The sequence below is a fragment of the Diorhabda sublineata genome, chromosome X (assembly GCF_026230105.1).
Source record: "Diorhabda sublineata isolate icDioSubl1.1 chromosome X, icDioSubl1.1, whole genome shotgun sequence".
In the NCBI taxonomy this organism is placed as follows: Eukaryota; Metazoa; Arthropoda; class Insecta; order Coleoptera; family Chrysomelidae; genus Diorhabda; species Diorhabda sublineata.
The window spans coordinates 7,726,471-7,747,735 of record NC_079485.1 but is presented as its reverse complement, the minus strand read 5'-3'; the positions used below and the strand labels follow the sequence as shown (position 1 = coordinate 7,747,735).

General features: G+C 30.0%; 1 protein-coding gene across 4 annotated transcripts in view; it reads right to left on the bottom strand.

The window, feature by feature from the left end:
- LOC130451289 (uncharacterized) overlaps positions 1–21,265 on the bottom strand; it is a 111,135-nt gene that overhangs the window by 77,184 nt on the left and 12,686 nt on the right. The window contains exon 1 of one of the 4 annotated variants that reach the window (XM_056790222.1): positions 14,386–14,908. The exons of the other annotated variants lie outside the window; for them this stretch is intronic. Within the exon in view, the coding sequence (XP_056646200.1) occupies positions 14,386–14,403 (18 nt within the window). The 5' untranslated portion in view covers positions 14,404–14,908. Of the gene's footprint in view, positions 1–14,385; positions 14,909–21,265 lie in introns of those variants that run through there. 4 annotated transcript variants of the gene reach the window in all.

The following is a 21,265-nucleotide window of genomic DNA, read 5'->3' as shown; positions in this document are numbered from 1 at the left end:
TAGTATTCCTAGTTTCTTTAATTTAGCACCATTTACTTAACCGTGGGTGGGATTAAACGACCCTATCCAGCTGAGAAACGGTCAAGACGTGATTATCAATTCTGACCTTTTTTAAACTTTTAATTTTCTTATTCCGTATTAAATTTAAAATAGCAAGTTAAAATGTTTGTTCAAATATATTACCAGGGAGATTCAAAACTACTCTGTTACTCCAATGAGGGAAATATTATCAAATATTATTACTACACAAGCATATGAACGCAACTTAACATTTAAAACTACATTGAAAGTATTTAGAGAAAATAATTAAGAAAAACATATTAAAAAGGAGTCATGATTGACAAACTTATAGGTGGATGGCGGTGATGTATTGCCACCTGATAAACTCATGGTGGGAATCCACTGCGACTGAAGGGGGTTGAATTAAAGAAAAGTCCAAAATAAAATAAATATATGTGAAAAAAATTCTTGATTCATTTGAACATAGGAATGATTAAACTATAATATAACCCCCAGTTCCACAATCTTCCTAGAACTACAATCAGCAAAAAGATTTTACAAAATGTACAATAAATGATAATTCATGCATATGTTCTTTGTACATGTTCTTGTTCAATTAATACTCAGTATGAATACATTTACATATTATATATATATATATATATATATATATATATATATATATGTGTGTGTGTGTGTGTGTGTGTGTGTGTGTGTGTGTCTCATTTTTATCTATACACTCCATTTCATATATTGCCAGATTTATTCTAATAACTAAATTTCTACAATCTAAATTCTAATTTTCATATATGTAACTCTTCTTATTTAGATTATTACAAGTTGAACATAACTAATATATAATAAATATGTACAGAGTTCAAATATTTGCAGAGGTATATAACAACCTATTAGAGACACGTTTCCATAATTTTCTCAGTTCGATCTGATATACACGAGGTGCCACGCATAAAAAATGAATATTTTTTTAGGCAAGCAATTACTTTCAAAAGGTACTAGAAATTGCGATCCGATGTTTGATTGAAAAGTTACAACGATTTAAAAAAAAATTTCATTTTCAAGGAAATAATAGAAATTGTTCATAAAACATTGCTCTTTGATACAAATATCATTGAAACGACAGGTTGACTTGAAAAGAGCGTGAACACCGATGATACTTCACATCATTGTGCTTATACAAAAGACAATAAGTTTGTTTAAAAAATGATTGGATAAAGCAGCAAGGAGATAGATGACATTCTAAATATATCGTATGTACATTTATCAACAATTGTCTTAAGCTGTTTTGGTGATGCGTAACAATTAATGAAACTTAATCCATTATTACAGAAGAGAATACAATAAAAGGGATTTAGTGAACAATTGTCAGTGAACATTGACATTAAAAAAAATAGAAAGTCATATTTCACCAAAACAATCCTATTCCAAGGCTTTGCATACCTTGCATTAGTTACGCATCTCGCATCCACCCTATTTTTCAAATTTATCCCCACAACGTTTGCCAATTCACAGTCCTAAAAATCACAGAAAAATATTTCTGTCCGGTGGTTTTTGAGACATTTTGATATTTTTGCCCAAACATTATTTGATAATTAGAATAATATAAGTTGATTATATTGTTGACTTCTATGGTTTTTTTGGTTACGTGAGTAAACAGATTTTCATAGAAGAACAGATATTTTTAGAAGATTTCTTCATTCTTAGCTATAGAACATTTTTTTAATTTTTTGTTCTGAAAGGCCATCTGTAATTTTATATTTTTGCATGCTAATAATTTAATTGTTTGTATGTGATTTATAAAGCACAAAGCACTCAATAAAATTTTTCATTCCAGTTTATTTCTTTCAAATTTAATAATGTCACATTATTTTTCTGCATAAAAATAATTTTTTTATTAACACCAGTACTAAAAACAATCGAAAATTATGAGTAAATAATTTTAATGAAAACTGTATTTTCATAAAAAATAAATTCATAGAATTGTGATGTGTTGGAAAAATGTTTTAACAATTAATGCTTTGTGACTCTGTGTAATGCTGATCGCGGTTTTAAGAATGAAGCTAATTGGCAATTAAAGTGAATAATGAATGGAACCAATAATACTTACTTTCATCCGAGTAAACACTACTGGTTGATTTATCAGATAATTTATTAACACATTGATTATGAGTTTCGTACTCTGAACAAAATTTTTATTTACAAAACTCTTTCTTTTTGATTCTAATGAAAAAAAAAATAACATGAAATACACTTGAAAGTTGTTATAAAAGATTTCTCCCGTAGACCTTCGTTTCTATGAGATAATCAATGTACACAATTAATATGATCATTAATTGGAAATTCGAAAACACAGTATACAGAGGTTTACACAAAATAACGAATATCTTCGAACTAGTAACTGTTTATATAAGAATGGAAATGAAACATTTAAAGTGAAAACATATATTAATAATATCGTACAAAATCATATGTGAGAGATCTTACAAAAATGATTTTTGTCTTTAAACTTCAGAATGTCTTATAGATTATAATATCAGTCAATAACTAAGCAATGTATGAAGAAGAATTTCGATTAAATATTACTTTTTGATGGAAAAAATACTTTAAGCAAAATAATTATCTGGACTCTTTATTGCGTAAAGAACAGTTAGGGAGTAGTGGTATGTTTCGAATAGGGATCTTTAATTCGAATAGGGATTCGAAGAAACTACATGATATTTCACAATAACATGATTATGACAGTTGCGTACAAATATTGAGCAAATTTTCGTGTATCTAAAGTTGTATGACATTTGTACTGATAACAAATCGCAAATCTATGCATTTCACCTCGATATCAAACAGCAATCAACTTTGTTGGACTAAGTCGAGCCAAAGTTATTCACGGAAGGAACATTTTAATGTAAATGGTTGCCTTTTAGACACAAAACACACCAATTTCTTATCATAAGTCCTTGGAGAAATTCGGAAAACGTTGTACGTATATCAAAAACAAACTGCTTGGTCAACAAATTTCAACATCAGAAGAAGCCATTTTTGTGGTGAAAACGTATATTTTGGATCTACCTCAGTTGGAGGTAGATCCAAAATAAACTCGAACGTAAGGTTAGGTTGTTTCCATTCACTGTTTTGCATGCATTTACTCTTAATAAACTAAAGAGACTAAAAAGGTGAGTTATTTTAGAATAGGCATAAAAATGTTTCTATTAATTACCTTGAGAAAAGTATGAATATCACACGTCAATATTGGAACGACAGATCGCTTAAAAAGATCTCGTTGATCAAATTAAACGAACTCCTTTGCCATCCATTGTATAATACAAAGTCGGTACCAAAGCAAAGGAAATTAATTATTGTTAACGTGACAAACAGGTACCATGCCAATTAATGAAAACTAGAATTAATTGTTAATTTCTAGAATGCTTTAAATACCTTAATAAATGATTATCATACATATACCCAAAATTTCAGAGATTTTGCTTAGCAAACATTGCTATAACATTTGAGTCTGTTACAGTATGATCTTGCATACTTTTTTACCATAAATATAAATAGACATGATCAAAATACCGTATTTCCGTAAAATGTTAATGGAAGTATGTAAAATTAGAGTTACATTCAATATATTATTACTGTAATTCATTTTAATATCTTTTGTTTAGTTCTATTCATACCGGAACGTTTTTGTGAATGGCGTGGATTATTTTTTATTCCTAAATATGTAAAGCATCTGTCCATACCGTGCGTATCCGGTTTCCGATTTTTTTTTATAAATTAGTGTGTAATTGTAGATGGTTTACTAATTTGAATGTGATTTTTTCAAAGTTATTTTTGAAATGTCACAAATAACCTTTTTTAATTCAATAAATTACCACTTAAAGCTTCCTATTAATTTGGAATCGACGTACACACTCCCGTCCTTGATTCAATACTGATCAATTTCTATTCTATTTAGTAAGGTACTGAATTATTGGATACATTTGAAAGCTTTGAGTTTATTAAATGTAAGAATAATTTACATAGGGACAAAGGGCCTATTCCTTACAGCCCACTCTATATTTTATTACTTAAGGAATGAATGTGAAATTTCCCATTGAATTGGTGTTTGCTGAAAAAACGATACTTTAATGAAAATATATTGTACGAACTTGTCCACGACATGGACCGTGAAACAGGTTCTGTTCGGTTATGATGCAGTTTAAAGTTTGGCGAATGCGAACGTTCTCAGAAAGGCTGTTTATGTATGTATGTAAACATGTTTCTCATAAACTATTTACAGAGGAGATTTGTTTAAATTGTCTCTATAATTTCTAGGAAAACCGTTTTATTTGATTGTTTTCGAGAATCGATTTATTCGAGAAATTCTTTTTGGTATAAATACTCGCTCGTTAATCAGCGAAAAAGTCAGTAAATAATTGAATGTTATAGCGAACGGATCGAAATAGTAAAAAGTCACCGATGAATTCAAATAAATTATCTAAGTTGATGAATAGTTTAAATTTGATCTTACATTGACCAATTATATAATGAAAGGGAATAAATTTTAACGTGTCACAAGCCTCAATTCAAATTTTAAAAATTGTTTTACTTTTACATATTACATATTTTTATATTATCCTTTTCCACACTCCCACCATAAAAACAATAATGAAAATTACATATGTACATTAATAAGTTCAGAATTGCGATGTATCAAATTATTATTTCTTTTTAAAAATTATCTAATTCATCAAATTCAAAAATCATTATTGAAATTCACTATTGAGCTTATTGATTCTGGTTGCTATCGAAATAGTTGTTAATTTTCATTGGTTACATCATGGATGACATATGAAATTTTCATAGGTTAGATTAGGTTAGATTGATTTATTAGTTATACACCTTTACCATATATATAAAATCAGTAAGCTTTCCGGGATCTATTGAAATCTACTAAAATAAAAGATAAAAGACCAGCAATGAATTACCTAACAGCGTTTATGAAATAGCTTGTTTAAATTGTGACAAGAAATACATTGGTTGAAGTTGAAGATAACACTTACCAATGGGATAACGTCTCACAATAGTGATAGTAAATTAAATTAAAAACTACCAAAAACGTCTATTTTTAGGACCAACATATATTGCCCAAAATAATCAATTTATTAATAAAAAACTGATCCAAATAACCTTATTGTAAGCTATGCATATATTTGAGACATCGAAAAATCAAATTTTATAACAGAAATTCAACGCCATCGGTAACGAACTAACCTAATCTAACACATGAGATTCAATTCACTCATAGCGACCTAAAAAATTTATAAAAATATAAATATAAAAATTTATAAAATATATATATATATATAACGGTTTGTTATTGGGAACGTGGCAATGAAACACCAAAGTGGACTAACTTTAATATATTTTCCGAGCTTACGAATACTTATGTATTAATCGTCCGGGAAATAATTAATTAATATTTTCGGTGGATTTGAATTGTATTATTTCTTGTAAAAATTTTTAAAATCATAGTATTCAATATTCAAAGTGACGTTAATGGAAATATTGCTATCAACGTCATTTCTATGTTTTAAAAATTTATTAATACTTTAATATATTCTCCAACTTTCCAAATACTTATGTATTCATGATCTTGGACCGAAATTATGGTCAAATAATGAAACATCTACTTTTGGACAAAATTTCCAATTTTTATTCTAGTTTTCAAGGCAGACTATATATTTTTACGTAGTCGAAAATATAGAATTGCTATAAAAAATATACGCGACGGAATGGCGGAATTGCTGTTAACAAACTTTCCTAAGAATATTGTTCATTAATAACAAAATAATGGCAGCTCAAATTTCGAAGAAATACTGAGCTAACAATCTTTATCCCCAAATGGACATGGATCATGTTTCGTATTCTAATAATTCTACAATAAACTACCAGTGAACAAATGTTAAAGAAATTATATTCAATAAGAGAATCGGATCACATTTAACGCCTTTCAGATGAGTTTCCTATTATCAATTCATTGCTAATACAGAATTAAATCATTCTTCTCCCATTCGTGTTAATTATTTTTCCCTTTTTCCTCTCATACATCCTAGATCTAGATGTTTGTCGTTTCTTATTCGGACATTATTCTTTCATTTTCTTCTCTTCTCATTTATAAACTCCCGCCGGTCGTTGTGGAATTCCTCCATTTCCTCCTCTTCAGTTCTTTCCACTGATGTATATATTTGCATGATGCAAAATATTTTTTTTTATTCTAGTTATCAATATATTTAAGTTTTTTTTTAAATCACTTATATTAACCTCAGATACAAACCATACTTTTGAAAAAATGTAACATTTTAGAAAATTGATTTACACACTAGAATATACTGAGCCTATAAATTAATTTGAAAAAATAAATCGCTTATTTAAACTATCAAACTTAAACCCAATACCTCCATGTGAAAGTAGGAGATAAAATCATGAATAGATTCCGATTTCCGTTATAAGTTGAAGAAAAAATAATCCATTCAGAAAATATTTTAACGGACAATTTTATAATAATATACGTACAGATTGTCATTTGTTACTCAGGAATACACTTACCTGAAACAAAAAAAGTACATAATTACTATGTAAATTAGTGAATTTTAAAGTTGAGCACGTAATAAATAAACTTTTATAGAAATGAAAAGAAAACATAGCGTTATGCTGTTTAATTAGAATAAATTTATAATTCAGATAATCAATTTTAATTGACACGTAAATATATGTATTTAGACTTATGAAGTGTTATCAGACATTGACTAATTTTTGGCTAATTTTTAAATTTTGTCAGTGACAATAAAATGAATACTGAGGGTAACATTTAGGGAAAATGTAAAGATGTATGTATAAAAATAACCGACATTTTTCAGAAGTGAGAAGTAGTGGGTTAAGAGACAGCATTGAATTGGATATAAGAAAGTGAAAGAAAAGATGGAAATTTGGAATTGAAATGAGAATGGATAAGGGAGTGCCTGTTGGGAATTAAGTTGAATTTAACGTAGAATTGATATATTTTCAAAGTAAGAGCCTCATTCAATCACCTCGCATTAAGATAGATGGAAATTGATTATAATAAAAAATGCATTTGATTATTGATAATTAAAAAATAGTGAAAAGTGAAATAAGTAAACAATTTCGTATTCGAATATAGAATATTCAACTGATGAAGTATGCACTATTTAGGTTTGATTATATGTATATTTCTGATCAAGCCCCCCTCAATGATTTTGAATGGAAGCTGAGATTATTTCGAAATACTTATATCTGAGGATAATTGAAAATATATGAGTTTAAAAGGATAAGCCTGTTTAAGGAATATCTTTCAAAAAAAAACAAAATGAAGTTATTCAATGTAATCCTATAATTCAATTTTTATCGTAATATTACATAATCATAGACCCATGCGTATCCTTTGTGGGTGTCGTGTACGGGTGTCCGGTGTTTGTGTCTTTTTAATCATATACAAGTTTTTGCCACTCTTTTCTATTTCTGGCTTTTTTCATAGCCTTTCTCCATTAACATAATAAAGTCTAATAAATTGCGACCACTATCTATAAAGAACGTACGTTTCGGTGTCCTCGTTAAAAATTTGGATCATCTATAATAAAGTGTCCCAATTTTTTTGCTTCAATCTAAATCTAAAGAATGTCGTTTGGCAAATCCCCAAAAGCTAGTGCTAACCTAGCACACGGTTAAAATGATGAAACCCGATAATTTCCAGTTTATTGTCAAGCTTTACGTCATGTAATCATGAAAAATATTCTCGTGAAAAATATTCAGCACTTCCAAATTAGAAAAGTTTACTCACACTTTTAGAAAAATAATTTTGGTTATTTAAAACTTAAGATACTCAGAGGATACAATTTTTTGCATTTTCGGCAAAAAAATTATAAGCTGTTACATGAGCACCTAAAACCAAATTTTGTTCACTGTATTTGAAGACCATCGATCAATAAATCACCGGATAGAGGTCATCAATAATCACATTTTTATGTTATTCTCTTGAAGTACTGTTTTTCAAACGATAGTAAGCTCATTCCCTCTATTAATTAGGTAGATATATTGTTTTCGAGTAAACAAGTTAAAAAATCGTGGCGTTAACTAAGTATTATTATTTAAGGGAGAAATTTTTGAGCCAAAATCTTAGCTTAAAAGGTATTACGATGATGATTCTCCAGGTATAAACGTGGTTCTATAAGCACTGATGATGTTTAACGTGAAATTGAGGGACCTAGTAGACTAGGTATCACTAAGATATCGTTTGGAAGAGTTTACACTATTTTATATGAGCATAAATTTCATTTTTCTTTACAGTATTTACTTGTCTTTAAAAGTTTCCAGTAAATCGCGCATTTGAAAATATATAATTATTCCGAAATGAAATCTAAAATAGAAAATGCGATATTACATGATATGTTAAAGTAAAAAACATGTTTGGGATGTCTACCTCAACAATATATGGCTAGTGTTTCGCTTATCAATACTGACGGATGATATAGAACGTTATCTTGTTTACAAAATCAAACTGCACATGTCTCAGTATTCGAAATGTGTGTACGTGACAATCGACAATTGGTTATATACCTGGAAAATAAGTTGTGCAATTCAATGAATACAAATTTTTTAAGTAACAATATTTTTAATTGTTTGCAAATATACAATAACATGAATATAAAATCATTGAAAATTACTTGAAAATAGTAGAGATGAAATTAGAAATTTTTTATTTCTTTTTCATTTTAGTTTAATTACAATGTTTTTAATGATAAATAGCACGAAATTTCATGAAACAAATCCAAGTTACTCTTCATAATGATAATGCGTTTATTATAAGGTCTTTGCCACCTTGGTAACGAAGGTGTTTAGGCTATGAAGAAAATACCAAAGCATATTAATTTATATTCTTAGCTTTCAAATAACTAGGAATTTATCTTCAGAGACTGAAATTATGACCATAAATATAGAATAACAAGTGAGTATATGAAAAATATTTATGTTAATATTTTAAGTAAGAATTCAATATTTCAGTTTGTTTAATTTTTCCACAATCTACTACGAAACGTTTATATTAAATTAGTTAAACACCAAACTGTACTATTTTTAATATATTTTACCGAGCTTTCATGCATCAGGGACTGAAATGTAAAAATATCTATAAAAGTATAGCAGTAATAAAATATTTTAAAAATTACTTACATTGATTAGTTAAGAATTTCGGTGTCTTAAATGTTGTTGTTGTTTTTTTAAATTATTAAATTAAATTAAATTTAAATTATTAAATTATTGATGCTTGATAGAAATATCAAACTTATTGATTTCGGTTGCTGTTGAAATCGTCGTTAATTTTCATAGGTTAGATTAATCTAGGTCGTTATGAATGATGTTGAATATTTATTAGTCAATTATTTATAAATATGGTTGGGTTCAAATTAGAACTCCTGAACGAGAGGCAGATTGAGGCCTTAACCCTCTCTTGATAATGGTTTCAAAGTAGGAGACGAAATGTCATGAATTTTCAAAATTCCTAACCGTCTAATCTATCAATAATTTTCAACAACATGAACCAAATGACACCACTCGCTGGTATTGTTTTAAGTTCGGTTTAGAAACTCGGAACGAAAGATGGTTACTCCACCCTGATGAGACGCAAAAACGTCGTAACTAGTCAGTGGTAACAACCTATTCCTAGCAATTGTTGAGAGCCATTAGATATGTTGATATCGACAAAAAGGTTGATCAACATCCCGTTCTCCATCTCATTCTATATCACAAAGATCATTGACCTGATTTAAACACTAATTTTCAATCAGAATTGACCTCGATTCTGCGATAAAAATTTGGCTTATGAATATCTTCGACTGAAGTGAGGATACGATGAGCTTTCAGTGTCGAGATAGATAATTTCAGACCACAACAAGAATAATAAAACATAACATTTCCTCATTCAAAGAAGGCACATCTGGATTAGTTATGTTCGTTCGGCTAGAAACAACTAAAGTAACATATGAACCTTTTTTAATTATAAGTAAGTAAACCATTCAGTCCTTAATGCTGTCACTTTTTTGCTTTTTTCAATGTTTTTGGGAGCAATACCCTCAACCATTTTTAACCTATTGAAAAGAGAATGATATCAATATACTTCAATAGAAGTATATATTTATTTAAAAAATATAACTCTTACATCAGATTACAATATACAGTGAGCACTAATAGTTGGTAAAATTTCGCTAAAAGCTTGATGTGAGGGAGAAGCTACGAATTTTTTTCGTACAGGCTAACGTTTTGAATAAATTAATACTGTCGAATTAGTGTCAATGAGACATGAAATGGAAAATGGATGAGAAAATTATTTATTGTGGTTATAAAAGATTTTTTTGAAAACCTATAAAAGTATAACAATAATAAAAATTACTTACATCAATTAGTTTAGATTTGAACTGTATCAAATTTTGTTGTTTGGTTTGGGAAAATGATTGAATTCATCATTAAGAAATCAATATTCAAATTAACGCTTATTGATTCTGGTTGCCCTCGAAATCGTTGTTAATTTAGAATATGAATGATGATGAAAATTTAATGATTAGATCAGGGATGGGAAAACTACGGCCCGCGGACCATCTCCGGCCCGCGACCAGCAAACAAAAGTTAAGTACAATTTTCTTTTTATCAGAAATTACATTCTTATGAATTGGCAGTAAAAAAAGTACACGTCGGGCATAAAACCCGTAATTCCGACTGTCGTCGAACGCACTACCCATTTGAGGCAAATATAGTTTCCCACGCCCAGAAAATAATGGCTATGTTTGGTACAAGCTATTTGTGCGGACAATTCAATAATGAAAATACAGAAACAAAAACAGTTCCACATGTCACATGTTCCCACAAAGACCAGCGCCCCTCAACCTTCTACTTCGCAGCTAACTTGAGTTCAATTAATTGCATTTAAAAATGTTATTTTTCAATATTGCACAATAAATTAGTAATTCAGAAAAATTATGGCAATATTTTTATTTTAGTATATAATGTAATGCCTCAGCTTGGTCCGCCATATATTTCGTTAGCAAAAATTGGCACGCGAAGAAAAAAGTTTGCCCATCCCTGGGTTAGATTATGAATGACATTGAATTTTAGTAGGTTAGATTAGGTCTAAATGTAAAATACATGCCTGAATTATATAAAGTTTTTTACTAATACAAAAAGGAACAAGGAATTGAAAAACAGTCGAAATCATTAGGCACCAAAAGACCTGCTAAAAGCAAACAGGACCTATAGTAAGAGGAAACTACATGAGTAAAATTTGAGGTTTCTAGCAAAATTGACAATGCTCAAAACACCTCCAAAAATAGATATCGGACTCATACAAAAGCCATGGCTAAATAGAGGCCGTATTCAAGGCATCAACAGATTTAATCCAAAACCATTCAAACCAAATTGCACTATTTCAAAAGCCAAATGAATGGAGCAACCATGAAAAAGAAAGTTTAGAGATACTTTTAAAGACACACTTTTCCGGTTTAGAAGTCACTAAAAATGTTGAAAACCAGAAGAATATACTAGAAGAAGGGATGAATGTTCATAACAGGAGAAGCAAAATTCTGGCACGAAAAATCTTTTCAATAAACAGTATGAAATGGACGATTGAGACCTTCAATCTCAAAAAATTACTTGACAAAGATGGCATTTTCCATCCATGCTACAGAAAGGCTTCGAAGTTTTTTGAAGCCAGCCCGATTCTATGCTATGAACTGAAAATATGAAGAGAGCAGGAAGTAGTGTTAATACCAAAAACAGGAAGAAGACCAGAAGATTAACTAAAGTCTTATCCTCCGATTTGCCTCACCTCCTTTTTCCCGAAGTACGGTTCTCACTCACTACATGCCAAACAATTTGCTTATCAAAAAGGCAAGTCCACCACATTGCCTAGTTGGAGACATAGAAAAGGTTCTTGGCAGCAAATATATTGCTCTAACAGCCTTCATCGATATAGTGGGAGCTTTTGACAACCACTTATGTACAGCTCTACACACGCAAGGTTCCAGCGTATGTCCTACAAGTTTTATAATTTTCTCCAACAAAAAAAACCTTTTCAATTTCATCTTTAATAGTGTTCATCTTTATAAAGTTCGCATTTATTGACAATTGTTGAATATCCTTCACTCGTTCAAAACCCTATTTAATAAAGTGAAAAAATGAGAACTTTTATTCCGGTTTAAGTTTATCCTTATAAAAGAAAGTCTAGTATGGATTTGTACGGTTTCTACCACCTTTCTCAATAATTTTTGTAATCATCTTACTCTTCAACAAAAATTAGAGTGAAGAATAAATTAAGAATTGCCATCTACGTACAAAAATTTTTCATAAACTAAGTCGGAATATCGGGTACAAAATAGGTATGTTGACGTGAAAGGATTTGAACTGAACTTTTAAAAAGAATTAATAGTAAGAAACTTTTATTAACTAAATTCATGTTTTTAATATAACTTTGATTTCACTAGAGAAAATAATATCTTATAGTTGCATTTTGAGATTTAGGATATCCAGAGATTTTTGGGATACGCAGTTAAGTTGGTGTGAATATCTACCACAGGCAAACGAAGTACTATAATAGAAAGAATCATAAAGAACCAGTAACTAATAGTTGAATAAACTAAAGAGCGAAAAATCAAATTAAATGGTGGAAATGTGTGCTTTTATAATTTTTTTTGAGTTCTGCATTAAGGAGCTTGAAATTAAATATTTCAAAAATGGTACAAATTGGACAATCTATTAATTTTTCTAAAGATTAATCCGCACAGACTTGCTTTCGCTTGTCTCACTTTATGGACATTGTCTTTCTTTCACGTGTTCGTTAAAATTGAAACCTGGATCCAACATTACGCCTAAGTATTAGGCCTTGGCTTGGCTTTTCTCGCAGTTTAATTCTATTCTGCTTGAGCTGCTGTTTAGTGTTTATATTGTTGTGGATGCACGGTTACAAAACGGCGCAAAATTTCGTCCATACTGCGATTACGCATATGGTCAACTCTTATCAAATGTCGCACCTTTATCACGAAAAGGTTTCTTATATGTAGGTAATCCCTCAAAATTAAAATCGCTGAAACACGGAAGTTTTCTATAGCTTCCACATATGTATTTGTATGGCCGTAATGAAACTATTTTATTACTATTGCGATTCATGTTGCATGAGGGGACAATGTTACCCTTTCAGATTGAGGTGCAGAAAATTAAAAAACGCAAGGACTTATTGACTCGCCCTCGTATTTATGTCCGTTAGACTGTCATCGGTTACGTAATATTGGTATTTTTATATTAATTATAATTTTAATTGTTAGTTCAAGTCATAACTTCATCATAAATTTCTCAAAGCCGAATGTGAATAACCTTCGATTATCCACTACTACAAAGTAGATAGGTAGATATTTAAAATATTTCTAGATCAATAACACAAAAGTATTCAATTATATTCATCTTGTATTGCTTCATGATACAATTTTTAGATAAGAAATTATTTACATCTCTATTAGAACTCATGTATTCTTTCAGCAGAAATATGTAGGAGGATTCAAAAAAGTCAGTTCTGATCTTAACCCGATTAAACACTTATGACAATTGAGTCAGCAGAATAGAACTGACCGAATTCCCCTAGGCACCTAGCTGAACTGTCATTCATATTAATAGAAATAAAATGTATCAATTTGAAACGAGAAACTTAATATTTAATATGCTAACAAGATTTGTGGTAATAATCCAAGCAAGGCGTTTTCTAATTTTAAGTTTGTTAATAAACCATGCAATAACATTTTTATTTCTATGGTTCATTCCATGCCATACAAAAATGTTATTTGATACAGTTAAAACTTATTATACAGTCCTTTTGTTACCAAACGAGGTCCTAATTTTGATATTATAATCTTTAATTTTACAACATATGTGTTAATTTTGCGACGCAGTTAGGATATCTTCACCAAATCTCTTTTCCAAAATTTGTTGCGTAAATATTTTCAACAATACAAAACAAATATTTTCTAATTTTGCAGTTTTAGTATTGCATACTTAAAAAAGAGAATGACGTTAAACTTTTGAGCTTTGGCATTAACTGGCAATCTAAATGATCAAAAATTTTGAATTTTGAATGTTATTTTCCAGAATCTGAAAGAGACGTTAGAATCTTTTTTCTGGAATTGTATTATTGTGGTAATCAAAAAAATTGCTAAGTCATTTTTAGAAAACTTAGAAGTTCTCCTTTGCGTTCATAGCTAGTTCTAATATTTAACAATTTATCATTTATTCTGGTAAACTAGCACGTATTATAAATGAATTAACAAAATGTATACATACCATAAGCTCTTGATTCATTTCAATTTCCTTTTAAAATGCGAAAAGAAAATCCGAAATAACCCACAATCAAAGTATAAAAATTGTTTTGTCGCTATCTCACTGAATTTTTTTTAACAAACCAAGATTTGATACTAATGTAAAACTATTGATTTCTACGAGAATTATCTCAATTACCGGTTCTTTTTGACAAGCTAATGGCAAGTGATTAAATTTATTATCACCACAACAGGTGCGGATTGTGATAATCTGACGAACTAACAAAATGAATTGATAAACTCAATAGAAAAAAAGAGAGATAAATATTTCAATATTATTATTTATTAGATTATGTTTTTTAACTTACATTGAAACAAAAGAATGTTTTAGACAAAAATTTTTTGAAATATACAAATTGTAATAAAAAGCACCGATCACTTAACTGAGATACTATTAAAAGGACTTTTCGGAAACTCGGTTTACTCGATCATGACCTGAATGTTCGGCAAATAATCCAGATCACGTTCACTGTTGTTCGAAATTAATCAAAATTAAACGTTCACAACTCGTTCGGGGAGGAATGATGTTCTGAACATATTCTGAAGAAATAATGCGCATTTCAAACGTTTTTCGATATTAAAGTAATAGCTTGCATATTAGTAATAAAATGCAGTATAAAATCGGTCTGATTGGGTAAATCGCTAAAACTGCTCAATAACAATTATTCAATAAATAAAATATATCATGCAATTGCATAAATGTCTAGAAACACAGTTAAACTATAGGTGGTTTACCTTATCCAGAACATAGTTTCAGGGAAGCCATAAAGTCTAGATAAAATTGTCAGTATACTTGGACTCGTCATCTCCACTGTTTACCAATGAAAACATCGAATCGTAAACATAAATGGATTTCTATTGTTCGAGGCTATCGAAAGACGTATGTACACATATTCCTGCTAGACAGTCTGCGATAAGCGGTGGTGTGGCTAGGTGAGATTTATTTAATTGATAAATTTCATATACTAAATACTACGAATATGGCGTTCTTTAGACCATGGGTGAATAAAGACAATGAAATTGCACAGTGTAGTGAGAATAAAGATAGGTATGAATTTAATAATAAAATATTCAGCAATATGATAATGCAATCATAAGGAGAACAGGGTTGCAAAATTAGAAGCAATACAGCAATAGGTAGCAGATTATCCATTGTTTACTGAATGAATATTTAAATTCATATATTTCTTATTAGAGGAAATGCATTCGTCAAAACTTATACTAAATCGTTGTCCTTCTTTTGTTTTTTTATCTTAAAACTATAGTTTAGTACTCTGTTGCGGATTGTTGAAGCAGATTTAGGTAAGTCTGAGTAACGATCTTAAATCGTTTGATGTCACAAATACGCTAAAAGGAAAACTATCTAGCGCAGTCATACGAGCCAAAACATCGTCAAGAGTATCAGATTTCACAAAATAGTCGGCGACTGATGTCATTTTTCTTTTCGAAGGTGGTCCTTCATTATTTTGGCTCGTTGAGGAAAAGAGGAAGATGACTTAGCAGAATCTACTTTTACGGAATGTTTTAAAAATAGATGAGTCTGTAGGCCTTTGGTTGATTCGCTGTTTTTCATCTATATTTACTCATACACGTTAATGTATTGTTGGTTTTTTAATAAATTAATTGTTTATCACCAATTAACAATATAAATATCAATACTTACACGATCTGAAACGTAATTTTTACACTATTTTACACACATACTTAATTTGACACCGGTCGTTAGCAGAAACAAATGCAATCAGCTGTGTAAACAAGATGGCCGACAAATTTTAACGTTTAACGTCAAATGCGTTTCGTTTCACGCACATTTTTATTGACTTATATAAAAAATATATTAGTCCCGAAAATCCAGGGATTCGGAATTCATTGAATTTAATCCCGAAAATTTCGGTACTAAAATATGATAGGGATCTATGTATCCCGAAGACCGAATCCTCTACCCGTGATGTCTATAGTATGGAGAGGGCCTTTTGGATGACGGTGTCCGGTTGTAAGACCAATCACCAATCAAATTCCGCTCCTATTTAAATTGAGTAGTAGATATGTAAGACAGACAGTGTTTGCCTATCAAAGAAGACAAAGACAAATTGGCAGGAGCTCGCGCGCCATACAGGCCTGCAGAGCTCTGATTCAGTCACCTAGTTTAATAACAACTAATGCAAGCGATGCCAACCAGGCTACGCCAGATTATTCTTATTTATTAGAAGTCCTGCTTTACACGTTTATCTGAGCTCATAAAACAAATACACTATATTCTATACTATGACTACAGTTCACTCTTCCGCGAACGACTATTTTGAAAGTAAGCGTGTGATCGGTCCCTAAACTGAATCGGAATTTAAACCACGAAGTTATGCTAGTAATGGTTCCTAATTGATTGTGTGATAGGTTCCTTTATTGATGAATCCTTATTGAAACACAATTTTTTTTATTCTTATATTCAATGAAATCAATCAAGTTGACCCATTACCTGTCACGTGAAAATGCTACTTTATTTAGTGATGCCGGTGTATACTTTAAAAGTTACGATTGATAAATTAAATGTTTTTTATGCAATTCTAAGATCTTGATATTCTGGCACATATTTTAAAAATCATAATCCACAAAGCATTTTTGAAACAGTATAAATCTATTCGTTTTATTTAACTGTGGCAAAACGAGTAGCAAACATCGAAATCGTAACTACGCGATGTGGAACCGGAAGTGAAACCCTGGTTGCAGTCAATCAGCGAAAGATCACTCCTAGTTAAATTAACTAGGTTACAAATAGCTTACCCACAGTTATTTAATTACTAAGAGTCAATCCCCACAATGTGAAGTACGCAAGACCCAACTCACTGTAAAACACCTGATTACTGAGTGCCAAAAATTTCAACAATCAAGACAAGACAATAGCCTTAATAAGAAAATAGAACAAAACTCGGCAAAAATTGTAATATCGAAAATCTTTTTAAATATTTAGGCGACATAAAAATATTATCACAAATTCCTGTCGCTAATTACCCCATTGGTAGATGCGACCTGATTGCAAAACAAAAAAAAATAATTTTTTTTTATTTTTATTGCCATGTATATTTGCAGTGTTTGCTTAATGATTTATTATTAGTAAAATTATTTGTTAAAAATAACATTTATTTATTTCAGTTATTACATTTGAGACCGGAAATGCAAAAGGATTAACTTTAAACTCTAAATATTCAAAGGAAAGGCCAACGTTCTAAAATGATTATACTATAGTGTAGCCGTGACCCCACGACCATAGTTCAAACATAATTTGTATATTCAGTCTTAAATGGCCACATTACCAAGTGAACATAATATTCAAATGTTTTATGTATCATGAAATAAGAAATAGACCAGTTATTTTTTTAATATTTATAATTATATGCATGGTTTCGTAAGACAAAATTTATAAATTTCTTAATTTCCTCATACAAAATTTAGCTTCCTACGTACAAAAGATTTGCTTTCAAGCGTAAAACAAACTCCGTAAGTCGAAATACACTATTTATAAGATATTTTTTGTTTTTATTCGCAGTTGGATTTCCTTCTGCCTAATTGACATTGACCGACAGAACTTGTATCTATAAAAAGACATCGTGAAGGCAAATAATGCAATCAAAATTTTTATAGTTACGCCTGGTCTATTAAAAAGTAGAATAAAACGAGTTGCTAAATGTTGGAAAGGCAAATTTAGTCTGAGTAATTACAAACAGCGGATGCTGTAATGGATGTAAGAGGAATTTCACAAAACAATTCTTAGTTATGGTATGTGAAAGTATTTTACCAACAATTGACCGATTTCATAATATTGGATAGAATATAATTTATTTCGATGTATAATAAGATACGTGAAGTATTTTTAGGAACGCGGATTATAAGAAGCAGTTCCGCTCTTAAAACATTTGAGATGCACCACTTTTAGACATTTTTAATTTTCATCTCCTGATTCACGTCTATTGCTGATAAATGAGGTCTAGATATAATTAGTTCTAAGTTCAACACTCGTCATTAAATATTGTTAAAACCTAGAACGACGCATATTTGATGAAACTCATTATAGGCGATTCACAATCACTGATAATAATCAGCAAACCATGTTAATCGATTACTGTTATACCTTTTGCTGAAATTTTATTAACTTTACATTTGTTCGAAAGATCAAATTTGTTTTAGAAAGGTAATAATGGTATTGTCTATATGTAGTAGACTAATTCTTTTCTATATTTGTCAGTTAGCCTAATCCTAATCCGAGATAGTAATAAAACCCATCGCCCAGAATATGATGAATTGGCAGTAATTACATAAGTATTACTGACGATAATTTGTTCTGTTCGATTTATTTAAACCCAGTCTAAATCGAGAAATCGAGGCAAGCAATAATCTGTCGAGAAATGATCGACACAAGCTCGCAGTTCACTAGAAACAATAGAAGAAGTTAATAGAATATCGGGCTGTGTTTCTTGGTGAAACAATAGGTAATTTCAATTCTACGATTGATAAGTTTCACAATAAACTTACTTACTCAGTAATTTCGAAAGTACTTTGTCAGGAGGTGAAACGGTCTTCGTCTTCTTCGAAGCCGATTTTCTCATTCTAATTCATTATTTTGATAATTTTTCTATCTCTGGTGTTAGATGATGGAACTTTATTCCATTTATGGTTATTAAATGGCGAAAACTTCTACTTTATTTCTGTGAAACTTCGTGTAATAATCAATTCATGGGAACAAAGACGCCACCCATCTTCCAAATTTTTTAATAAGATGCGATTTTATGTACTTTTTAATATTTCTACTCTGCTAGCTCACTTTCAGTCGACGACCATACAGTTCCGATTTTCGTCACCATTTCTGGAGTCGTCTCATTTGATCTAGCACTGCAATGCACCTCGTATGACCTCGTTTAAACTCTGATACCCAATATTTTACTATTGTAAACGAAAGAACAGATTTACCAAGAGAATCAATCATCTGACTTGGCTTGGCATAACGGTGACTGGTTTTATTCATTTTCACAAATTCTCTGAAGAGGTTTTCTATTAATGGCTGCCAAACAAACATGAAATACGTGGCGTATTCGAAATTGAAGCATATGTTATTTAACATAGAGTACTTAATAATGCAGTAATCAAACAGCTACAGATAATAAACGATAAAGTATGGATATGAGAAAGAAAAGATGTATGAATGATTTAAATACATAACCAATATGGTGATGTAACAAAAATTAACCGATGAAAATAAAAAGAGCATAATAAAGCGACTGATACAGAAAAAGGAAGTAAATGCATTGTGTCAATGGACAAGGTGATAAAATAAACAAAACACCCAGGATTGAGCTAAATATTACGGTTAAAAAAATATATATAAATTTTAGCTATAACAGAAGTGAGAAAACAGGTAAGTACATATAAAACTGATAAGCTGGCAAGTAAGTTATAAAAGAATTATTAAAATGATAACGCGAAGCAATTCTACAGATGATGTGAGGGTTTTTGGAAAACTAAAAAACAGGTATGTAACTAGTTATCAGTCCTAATTCTGCAATTAATGAAATTAATCATTTCTTCTTTATACTGATTATATATTTTTTCCTCGCTATGTTAGTCTTGCTTGGAGAAAATATTGTTTGTACGATTCATTTAACTTCAGTTCCTGCTTTTCGATTATTTAAGCAACATTCATTCAATAAACATTTTCCAAATGAACGTTTATACGGCATTCTCAGTGGGTTGAGTTTACATAAATCCTGTTACCACATGCTGTAATGCGTATATGTGAACAATAAAAATAGTTCATCTAGCTGGACAGTGGCGTAGTTTAAGTATAAACTGATGAAACGTTGTTTATTTTGAGATAAATGGAGATTGATAATAATGAACTAAGAATGGAGTCTGGAAGCCTGAAATATCAGCATAGGTCTGTGAATCCCAATTTAAAATTACCCTTCTCATATCAGATATACAAGGAGATATCTCAATTTTGTTCTACTGTTATAATGAATATAGTAGATTTATAGTTCATTAAAATTTTACAGAAAACAGCTGAAAAGCTAATGATACGGTGGTGATTATCACTTTACATTAGATTCTAATTCACAATGTTCGATAATGGGAGCAAATAAAATTAGAAAATGTCAATACCCTGGATATTTGTAGTTTTAAAGATAATTATAAAAAGAGCACTTGCAAATAAATGAGAAAAACATTTGGGAGTGCGGCAAATTAAACACCAAAGTGTAGATTTCTAATGAATATGTAGGCATTTCGTATAAGAACATATATACAAATGTATAAGCGTTCGTAGTGGGATTGTGGCAAAGGGTACTAACTCTAATATATTTTCCAGCTTTCGAATATTTATGTATTCATCGTATAGGAATGAAATTATGGTCAAGTACAATATAAAAATATGTATAAAAATATAACAATATTTAAAATTACTTAAATTTTTTAGTTAAAAATTTCGGTGTATTAAATTTTGTAATATCTTATGAAAAACATTAGAATCATCAACTTTAAAATTCAATATTCAAATTGACGCTTGATAGAAATAGGAAGCGTATTGATTCTGATTACTAAAGGAATCGTAATAAATTTTTATAGATTAGATTATGAAAGACGTTAAATTTTTATAGGTTAGATGAGGTTAGATTGATGTTGGATACTGATTGGTTAATTTATGAATGAAAATAAATTTTTATAGGTTAGATCATTATGAACGGATCTTTAAACCAGCGTTCTTATTAATACACTGATCATTTTGGGCAATGCTATAAGTTACAAAAGATATGAAGAATATGAGTTTTCATGAAAAAGTTTGAGAATTTTTAGGTTTTCTT